The sequence below is a fragment of the Phaseolus vulgaris genome, chromosome 9 (assembly GCF_000499845.2).
Source record: "Phaseolus vulgaris cultivar G19833 chromosome 9, P. vulgaris v2.0, whole genome shotgun sequence".
NCBI classification, from domain to species: domain Eukaryota; kingdom Viridiplantae; phylum Streptophyta; class Magnoliopsida; order Fabales; family Fabaceae; genus Phaseolus; species Phaseolus vulgaris.
The window spans coordinates 29,682,823-29,693,725 of NC_023751.2; the positions used below are offsets into that span (position 1 = coordinate 29,682,823).

Here is a 10,903-nt window from a genome sequence, read left to right on the forward strand (position 1 = left end):
TAACGGGCATATATGGGCGCAAATCTGGAATAACTCTTTTCAGACTGTTTCTTCCTGCACCTCCATACACAATATGAAAATATATTTTTATCCTTCTTGTGCTATTTCCATAGAATAACTTTCGGATTATGTAATCCGGAAACGCATTTGAAAAAAAGACTTCCGGATTACATAATCCGGAAGTTAAAAAAGACTTCCAGATTATGTAATCCGGAAAGCAATCATGCATCTGAAAAAAGACTTCCAGATTATATAATCCGAAAGCTAATTACAAATTTGAAAAATGACTTCCGGATTATGTAATCTGGAATATTACAGAGGGACAGTTTTGGAAATACGAAAATCTATGGAGGTGAGAGAAGAAGGTATGGAGGTGCAGGAAAATCTATGGAGGTGAGAGAAGAAGGTATGGAGGTGCAGGAAGAAGCAGCCCTCTTTTCAATGTGGTTGCATGATTCTACCTCTTATTTTCTAAATATAATGGAACCTAGTCATGGGCACTACATAAGACTGTTTCTTCCTGTATCTCGATAGCTTCTTGTGGCATCTCCATTCTTCTTAAAATATAAAAGATGCCTTTTATTTTATTGATGTTTTTCATTTTGGAATGAGTAATCTGAAAAGATTTGGATTATGAAATCCAAAAGATATTTCAAGATTGGTAATACTTTCTCGTTAAAAAAAATACATTCTGATCGTGCATTATAGAATTCTAAAGATATTTTCGGATTTGAGAATATTGAAATGTATTTTTTAAAGAAAAAAAATATATTCTGGATTGTAGGAGATATAAATAAAAATATATTTTTGAATGGTAAAATTTGAAATGTATTTTTTAAAGGATAAAATGGTCTTTTGATATGACTATAGAAGTTATGGAGCAACAACCATCCCTATGAAGAATTCTTAAAACCAACCCGACTCACTTGGATGAGAATACTAGGAAACACGTTGACATGTAAAATTATGTATTAAGTACCAAATAAAAGTCATGATATTATAATTCTCAATAGATTTTAATGAAAAATGTCATATTTTTCCTAAGAAATTTTTATTATTAGTCAAAGAAATATGAAAAATTATAAATTTGAGTCTCACTTCTCATTTAATTTTTTTTCTAATTTTATAATTTTCAATCAATTTTACCAATAGTAAAATGTGTATTAGAAGAAATATCATGATAATGTGTTCCCATCACTCTTCAAAATTGACCTTCACCTTTTATTTGAAATAGAAATTTGGGAGTGTGCTACGGATTCATCGATCCGGAAGTGAATCATATTGATTTTCGGATGAGGGGATGTTCCAGAAGCAAAATTTGCATAAATTGTTGATTTTCGAATTGTTGAATCTGAAAGCCTAATTTCTATTACGGATCGGTGGATTTGGAATAATTTTTTTCAATTATGAATTTCTGAATCTGGAATACATATTTTAAATTACGGATTGGCGGATCTAAAATAATTTTTTTAATTATAGATTCATTCATGTATTATCGGAAGCACCAATTTGGGAGGTTACTGGATGCGCCAATCCGAAATTCTACCAGAGGTGCCAATCCTAAAATTTACCTGATATAGTAATCTGAAATGCAAAAAATAAATGTACAATTTTTGTATAGGGACAGTTTTGTCTTTGCACAACATTGTGGGGTGTAGGAAGAAAAATGTAGGGGTGTAGGAAGAAACTGCCAAATAATATTAATAAACTACTCTAAAATTCTTTGGATCTACTGCTTTCTAAGAATAAAAGAGTATTAGATAAAAAAAACAAGATTCAACTACTCTAAAAAAAAAAAAAACATATTCATTGATTAAAAGCTAAAAGATTGAGAATTATGATAAAAGAATTAAAAGGTAAAATCTCTACAAACATTTTTTTTAACTATTACTAGGATGATATATCACCGACTTTACTCATTAATCTCTATTCATTTTAAACGAGTAAAAGAAAAATTGAATAAATAAATAAATAATATCAAAATTATACAAGTTATAATCATTTTTTTTAAATTAACAAATTTATTTAATATATTTCAAAAAAATTGTATCTTATTTGTATTAATCAAAAAGAGATGTTTTGTATCTAGCTTTTGCTTCAGTGCACTATATTATTTGTGATATATACTATACCATTTTTTGAAATGTCACAATTGTCCTTGTATGTTTTATTTGAAAGAATAGAGTGTAAATGTTGCATGTGTCTCTTTTTCGGAAATTATTATTCCTATCTATGTAGCATAGACACTGACACAGACACTTATACGGAGATACGTAAAATTTCTAAAATATAGGACATGGGAAAACAAATCTATATATTATATAATTATGAATTATATAAATTGACAATAAAGATTTATGTGTACAAGTATGTTTCAGATTATTTTTCATGATTGGTTCACAATGATTTGTTTCTTAGTTTTATAATCATAATAACAATTTATACAATAAAGTTTGAATTTTGAAAAAATTAATGTATTTTTCATTTTTAAAATTGTGTTAGAACCGTACTAGAATTGTCAGAAATCTAACAAATACTTTTTGAATTAGACACTTCACGGATACGTGTCCTACAGGTGTCATACGAATGTCGGTGTCTGACAGGAGTATTGGACACCGACACGTCATTTTAAAGGAGTGTCCAAGCTTCATAGATTCCTATTCCAAAATTGTCACTGTCTTATAAGGAAATTTCTATCTTGTTTCATACCAACTTGAAGGAAATTTTTTTGGCCCAACAAATTTATCCTTTTTTTCATACCTAACTAAAAGCAGAAATTTAATAACATTATATCCACTTCCTCCTATTTCATCCTTTTTATTTACACTAAAAACAAACAATGTGTTAGAGATAAATTGAATGATGATACGATCCTCACCTATTCTCATTCTCCAGGAGAGAATAAGATACTAGTCAATTCTATATTCGCTGGAGTAAACAAGCTGTTTGAGACAAGCTGAACATGTGTTCAAGCAAACGTAACTTCTGAACTAAAAAGCTACACGGGAAAAAACTCAACAAAGAGAAGAGAAACATGAAACCTGCCAATTAATTTATATGGATACAAGTTGCATGATTTGTGAAAGATGCATTCAACAAGGTTTAATTTCAAAGCCTATACTTAGAAGAGTTCGAGCTGACTCGATTGCTTTCTCACCCTCAAGGTCCAATGCTTCCCCGGTTAATTCTCCTTCTGTGTCCTCTGAGCATTGAGCAGAAATTTCCTGGTTTTGTATCAAACCAGTTCTTTTGAGCTGCAAATTGTTCATTGAAGCAGGAGCTGCTGCAGCCACAAGGGAAGCACTTGGTGGACCATGTCGTTTTTTGGGCACAGGCATGTCATGATCATGCACTCCCTTGTATGTTATAATGAGAGCTTTTGTGTTATCCACAGCAGTCTCAATGTGCTTTCGGACAGGACATCCAGCAGAAGTGCATCTGTAGTAGTTTCTGAAAATTCAAGGATTCAATAGTCAAATTGATAAGCACAGAATTAAGGTTTCAATAGTCAAATTAAATAAAACAAAAGGGAAGTTAACATCAAACAGAAAAACAAAAAGTGGCTTTTGAAGTGTTTTTAGACTTCTCAAAATTGTTACTTACGAAGGAAAGGACCATTCAACCAACAATACAACTTTCGAGTACTGTTTTGTTTCAGAAGGGATCATCAACCAATAATTACTAATTTTAGAATAGTTGTTAGAAGTTAGTTAAACAATTAGCCAGGACTTAGTTATGTCAACTGAAGTTTAGCTAGTAAATATCTTTGTACTTGAGTGTACATAGTTCAACTCACTACTGTAAATTCATTATCCTGAATCATTTCAATTCAAGAAATTTTTTCTCTGTCATCTAAATTCTTTACTGGTATCAGAGCTGGTGAGAGCTCTACTGTGCATCTATGATAGTGTCATGTGATGTTTCTTCAAATAACTACTATGAGATTACAAATCAATCACCTTACAACGATCCATCACAAAATTCCTCCAACATTCTCATGTTTGATCTTTCTCCTTTTTTGTACAACGGGCTTCCACCAAGAGTCCAATGCTTTATGCCACAAAAAAAATAAGGTTTATGTTAGGCATGTCAACCACACCATTGGGGAAAACATTAATATTCCTTCTTAACAGGGCCACCAAATTTTTCCAAACTTAGACACCAGGTTCATTCTCACCTTCAACATCCTCCCTTCCCCTTGGACAACTTCCTTCAAATCCTTGGCCAGTTGAGGTCTCCAATCATTAAACTCCACCCTGGGTCTAATTCCAATAATTTCACTAAACCTTCATCATTGACCCAGGCTTCCTTCATAGCATTTTCGTGCTAGCTCTTGGTCCACCTGAATTACCCCTATTGTCCCATCTCCACCTGGGTACTTGACTTTCAAGTGGGTCGTTGAGACAACTGCTCCTATTTTTCTAAAAGTGGGTTATCCTAATGAAACATAGTAGAAGGGGAGCGCATCATTTACTACAATGTACTTTATTGCTGTGGTTTTTGTTGACAATCCAGAATCAAAAGTGGTTTTGAGCAGAACATAGCAACGAACCTCTACTTGCTGCCTAGAGAAACCCACCAATACACTTTCAAAAGGTTGCACCAGATTTGGAAAATCTGTAAACGTACAAAAGTATCCTAGAGAAGCACACTTGTCAAATTGCCTTGCTCCACCAAAATTTGCTTAATATTCCAACTCATCATCGTTGCGACTATGATAACCAAATCATCATCATCATGGGGGATCACTTGGTCTAGATCCTCATATGTGAAAGAAAGTTAGGCATTCAATAATGGGGTATTTTTCATTGACACAATCAAAACCAATTGAGTGTACTTCTTTCGATATGCCAATATATACTCCCCCTAAAAAGCCTCTCGCTGTGGTTTTGAAATCACCAAACCATGTTCTCATGCTCGTGTACCTCTATCAATCATGCCTAGCTAGACCTCAAGGGCGGATCATGTCTATCACAATCATGCCGATCATCCTTCTAGTTCACCTTCCACCCTGCAACATTGCTAGGTTACATTCCCAATCTATTTGCCTGATGAGGACACAACATTTCTCCATGTCTTGGTTGTAGATTATGTGGAACTAGCACTATGTATATCTGCCCATCAAGCAATCACTGTGAGGAAGGTAAGCCAACGACTTAGTGGCATTCATGTCTCTCAAAAGGGTCGAGTCTGGGCATGCATAATCACACTTCCTTTCACAATTTGTAAACTGCTTATCCTCTTATTTGCTTAGACTTCGAGTATATGTTTTGATTAGTGCAAAACATCCCTATTCCACTATTCTTCTTCTCCAATTTCCTACTTTTACCCTGATCTCCTTTACTTCAATATGGCATTTCGCATGAGATCGTATCTCAACCATTGTCTCCACCTTCCTTTGCTCTAAAGATTCTTTGAATTGACTTGCCCATAAACACTTCATGAAACTAGCGATAAACATCTGCTTATTCATATCTCCAACTTTAAGTGACACTATTGAACCCTTGTCCTGTATCCCTTCAACGACTCCATTTCTTGCTAGCACACATCAAAGATATCTTCCACCACAAGAGATTAGTATTGGTTGACCACAAGCTCTATCATAAACAAGTTTGATAATTCCATAAATGAACTGAGTGATTAGGGAGATCGATGAACTAGTCTAAAGTCGTGCCCGTCTATCTACTAATGAAAATTTTGCATCAAAGACCATTTGTCTCTTCACTTTTGAGCATATAAGCAACTCCTTAAATGTTTTCTTGGATCTTGAGTACCATTGAAAGGCTCCACCATTTGTACCGTTGAAGAAAATGGGTGGATATCACATAGTACTAAACAATGATGCCCCCTTTTGACCGTTGAAGACTACTGATCTAGGCACATTACCCTCTCCTCCTCCATCTATTGTTGAATTTCTTTGTTCTCCAACCATATCCTTGTACATCATTTGTGCTTCGTCTTGCCTTCTCATTCTGCTATTGTAACTCATTAGAACTTCCATAATCTGCTGCAAAGTTAGAGTATCACTCGTGTTCTTCGATTTTGATGGATTTCGCATAATTCTCATGATTATTTATCTGCTTGGGGCATAGGAAATTTTTTACCATTGGTTTGTGGTGAGTGCCAAAATGTTTCAATAAAGGTTTCAGGAAAGGTACCAATCCAGAGTATTCAAATGAGGGTTACATTTTTTGTCTTCTTCTTTGAGTCTGCACATTTTGATATGTATTTTGTGAGGTCACCCCATCCCGTGATACTTGAGATTATCAACATGAATCACGGAATATCCAAGGCTGGTAGCACAAGGTCTGTAGGATTATGCTACAAGCGTGTAATTTGCCAAGCATATCATCCCAAAATCTTGTCGAGCCATTGTATTATTTTCACTTCATAGTTAGTCTATGAGGGAGAACATGGGCAAGGAAGATAATTTGGCCAATCAAGAGGAGGTTGCAATTATAAACACACAAAATTAGATTCAAGAACATGTAACACAGTATGTGAAGTAAAAAAATGAATACTCAAATTTAATTAATTATAAATTTATATTTATTATATTTTTAATTTATATATTTTGTATAGATATAGTATCACTATTATTACTTGAAGGAATATCATATCGTAATAAATTTAACAATTACTAATATTTTTAGAGTAACATGTGTTCAATTAAAAATATAATTAATCATCTTCAATTTTAATATATTGTTAAATGTTTTAAAACCTATTTTTATTTTTAAATAAATACTAAATACAATTATAAAAAAAAGTACACTTTTAATGAAAATGTGCCTGCCAAATATATCAGAATAGCTTAAGTTAGGATTTTCCACCACTATATCACACTATCCTTGATTATGGCCAACTTATATTTTGGCCGAGTTCTCAACTTGCTGTCATGAACATGTAACTGATGATCATCACAATTACTGTAACTGGAAGATGTGCAGCGGAAAAGGAATGGCATATACAATGATTCCATCTGCATTCTCTTGAAGATCCAATTAGTGACTTTTAGAGACACACTTCCATTATGCAGCTATTTCTTGGAATATTAAAAGGAGACATGCAACCTTTGATTTAAAACAAAACACTCAAACACTTCTTAGCATTCCATTTCTTAAGTAACCAAAACACAATGCCATATATGAATACAAGCACGTCACATTTGTTGTGAATCAATATCTTTAACTGATTTGACACTGAATGTGCTAGTGCATTGATCTTTACCGCCAAATAATATAAAGCACAAAGTCATCATTTAGGTTAAGTTTTAAAAACAATTCAAATAGGAAATTTATTTATAAAATTCCACATTGCAGCTACGACTTAAATAGAAGAACAGAATTTATGAGTAGGGGTAATATTTAAAAAAAAAAGAGCAAGATATAGCCATGGACCTGAAATGAGGACTTCCCTTCACCAATTTTTGTCCATATTTGCGCCATCGGTATCCATCACTTGATATCCCCATATCCTCTGCTGCATGTACAACAAACTTTGGTTTCTTTCCAGGTTTTATTGCTGAATCCAAGCATGTTAAATCATCACCTTTGTTCAATCTAGTTATCATATTAAGGACAAGAGCATTAGACCATTACACCCAGTCACATATACAAGAAAAGAATTTATTCCTGAAATTACTTTCTTATGAAGAAAATTAATTCATATGCAACATGCCTTTTTTTTGGCTCGGGGTCATTGACATGCGCTTCCTTCAAAAAAACTTTACCCTTCTCACCATTAGATGAGTTTTCTAGATTCCTTTTAGCACTGCAAGGTGATTCATATAAAGGTTCTTTTGGAGAAGATGATGGATCAGAATCATTCCGAACTCTGCTAGACTGCTTTGGAACACTGCATTTCATTTTAGGTTCACTGTAAGGCAGGAATTTACATTCCTTAGTGGAATCAATTTTGTGTGGGGGATCATGACTATGTTGACTTTTGTAAACAATCTCTATCACATGTCCTGAATGGTCACAGAATTTAATCTTCTTAGCACAACAATTTGAATGGGTACATCTGTAATAACTTCGAGAACCTGTAGGACTCTTCACTTGCTTCTGGCCGTACTTCCGCCAGTTGTATCCATCAGATGCAGATGCCCTCGTAACAGAAACAGAAGATAAGGTTGTACCACCAGAAGGACTTCCTTTGTCCACTTTTGCCACTTTTACATTATTAGCCTTAGGAGGAGATGGTCTCTGTTCTGGTACAATTGGACCAGGGGCAGATGATAAATACTGTGATACAGAAGTTGGTGATAGTTTAGATAATGAAGTTGAACAAACAGACATCTGAAGTTGATTTTCTGTCTGTTTTTGAGGTGCCTCAACTGTCTCCTTTACAATAGTTTCCTCATCAGAATGCTGAGCTGACTCCTATACATAAAATGGTGCATTTCAGAACTGAAGAAGAAAAAAAATGGAAAGAAGAGAAGGAACAATTTTTCTTATGCTTAATTTGAATCCAGAAGTAGAAAGAAAAGTTTATCTTTATTGAATGATAGGGAACATTATCTACCTATGAGAATGACCCAATCTAGATATTTCGAGAGGTCTAGTCCACTCCTTACAACTTTCTAATTCAGAAAAGGCCCCTAACAATATCCCATTCTTCTTCTTTTATAGTAAGTAAATGGTTTACAGATTATAACAGAAAACTACCACTAAATGGACCCATCCAGCTGTGCCCTAACTACTCCGTTTTAAAATATACTTGTTTAATCACGGCCCTGCCATCACATTATGTCATGTTGGGTGAGGTTCAAGAAAGGAATCAACTAACTAATAAATGCAACTAGAGTTCCCTCCCATCTATGAGATGTTACTATGAATTTAAGAAAGTTTTGTGGGTTGCCCCCTTAGATCAGCATTCATCATTGGATAGTCTATATGTCCATAAAACCATACACATTCCAAAGACTCTCGATCCATCATTAATGCATCTTGGCTGAGTCAAGAGAGGAAACAGAACTGCAAAATCAGGTGTTTTTTTCAAAGACTGAACATCCCTAAAGGCTCTTAGGTGAAAACCAGGAATGGTTCATATATGCTCCTTCTCGTGATCCCCCTTTGGGGCTAGCTGACTTAATATTAATTATGAAGGGAGAGCCTGAATCAAAGTATCATACACTTATTCATGGAAGATCTAATACCAAACAACAAGAACTAGATTTTGCAGCTGGATTCATGGGGTTTTGGTTAAATTAATTTTTACTGTCTTGGAATAATTCTATAATTCGAGACTATTTGCTTCTCATTTTCTTTTATAAGCTTTATTGTAATCTCAGGTTTCTAAGCCTCACAAAGAATTTTAAAGGACAAGAAGTCATGAAACTTTCAAGCAGTCCATGAGTTTCAAATTGCACATCCCCGCAAAAAAGTCAAGTTCTTAAAACAGTGACAAGACAATAGAATCAGGGTGTGTTTAAAGAGCTTATTTACGGCTTAATTGGGGTTATCTAATGACATAAACACTTATTCGGAAGAGCTTATAACATAGCTTATGATATATCTATAAGATGTTCTCACCTTATTTCAATAAACTTTCCTAAATAATTTGTAAACAGTTTAAAACTTACATGTAAACAATTAAACCTTATTTCGTCCTGGATTCTAGAAACATCTAATACACAAACACTAATTCAATAAGCACTCAATAAAGTTGAGTAGCCACAGGCATCCTAAACCTATATCTTCAGCACTCATAAGAGCAAGAAGCACCAATAACTGCTCAGAACCGCTTCTAGAATCCCTTTACAATGTGGCTGAGACCAAGCAGAACATTTCAAAATTTAAAAGAATCATCACACCTTCGAAATTCACAAACTCAATTTTTTTAAGAAAAAAATTAATAATTTAACACACCCAGATGCTCTAACCTTACTCTCATCTAGGCCAATCTCACGTGCGGTAGAGCTTCTTTGCATATCTGCTGCATCAACACACTATTATTCAGTATTCACTACTACGAATAAAACAACAGAGAAGAAAAAAGTGCTATCGAAACGCAACGTACGAGCAGCGTTGTGGTGCGGAAGGTCAGAAGAATGCAGAAGTAGGGTTTCCGAGTGGAGTAGCTCTTCATCGGAAGCAGTGGAAGTGAGTGAATGGGTGGTTAGGGAGGAGTCGGTGAGGCGTTGCTGCGTCGCTTCTTCCTCTTCCATGACAGCAAACAACAACTTTTGGTTTGTTCAGTTTACGATTCGACCACGAATTTTCATTTTATTTTGTTTTTGTTGATTGTCGGGTTATATGTGTCTTTGACTGCTCTCTTTCTCTCTCTTTCAGGTGGGTTGTCGGGTTTTGCTGCGACGTGGAACGGTGGTTGTCTGCACTGTTATTAACCGTTTCGCCGTTCAATATTTGGCTTTTGGACCTGCACGTCTTCTATCATATTTCACGGTCTTTCTTGACGCCGTATGTTTTCTTCTGTTACACCTGCTTCCCATCATCACACTCAATACTTATTAGCTTCATAATAGGTTCAAAATGTTGAAGTGAAAGTGAATGCAAGGTGAATTGGTTTTGTATAAAAAGATAGTTTATGATATATGCTATTGATTTTTAATAAATTAATTAAAGTTGGTAGGTTATTTTTAGTCTAATGTAAAAAATTGTTATTAGGTTTATTTTTTAAAATATAAACCTTTTTTGTTGTAAAAAATTAATCAAGAAAATGAAATAAATTATTTCTTAAAAATATTATTTTTAATTTTCAATAATATTAAAATAATTAAAAAAACTCAAGAAATAAAATTATTTAAAAAAAATAAATATTAAAGGTATAACGTTGAGATTTTCAGACGTATATACAGAGAGAGAAATAGGTGTAGAGATACTTTATTTCTTTATGATATTAGAACTTTACCTTCTACTTTGTGGAATAAAGTGTCTCC

The 10,903-nt window shown here is 34.0% G+C and overlaps 1 protein-coding gene across 4 annotated transcripts; it reads right to left on the minus strand.

Annotated features, from left to right (window-relative positions):
- Positions 1 to 3,024: 3,024 nt before the first annotated feature.
- LOC137821911 (probable WRKY transcription factor 32) lies at positions 3,025 to 10,447 on the minus strand. Of its 4 annotated transcripts, none has more exons than XM_068626711.1 (5): positions 10,024 to 10,447; positions 9,887 to 9,936; positions 7,681 to 8,384; positions 7,401 to 7,562; positions 3,025 to 3,450 (listed from the first exon to the last, which is right to left on the minus strand). In XM_068626711.1, exons 1-5 carry the CDS (start codon positions 10,169 to 10,171, stop codon positions 3,093 to 3,095), a joined length of 1,422 nt encoding a protein of 473 aa, XP_068482812.1. In that variant the 5' UTR covers positions 10,172 to 10,447; the 3' UTR covers positions 3,025 to 3,092. The 4 variants fall into 4 exon arrangements, with proteins under 4 accessions (XP_068482812.1, XP_068482811.1, XP_068482814.1 ...); XM_068626710.1 differs by having other exon boundaries at positions 9,887 to 9,939; positions 10,024 to 10,443; XM_068626713.1 differs by having other exon boundaries at positions 9,892 to 9,936; positions 10,024 to 10,231.
- Between the last annotated feature and the right edge of the window lie 456 nt (positions 10,448 to 10,903).

Bases quoted from the DNA above. Each gene is read 5' to 3' on its own strand.
- LOC137821911 (XM_068626710.1), bottom strand. From the start codon at position 10,171: ATGGAAGAGGAAGAAGCGACGCAGCAACGCCTCACCGACTCCTCCCTA. The intron at 8,385-9,886 runs GTTAGAGCATCT...TTTTATGTATAG, and splicing joins TTGGCCTAGATGAGAGTAAG to GAGTCAGCTCAGCATTCTGA. The intron at 3,451-7,400 runs GTCCATGGCTAT...TTGAATTTTCAG, and splicing joins AAGGGAAGTCCTCATTTCAG to AAACTACTACAGATGCACTT.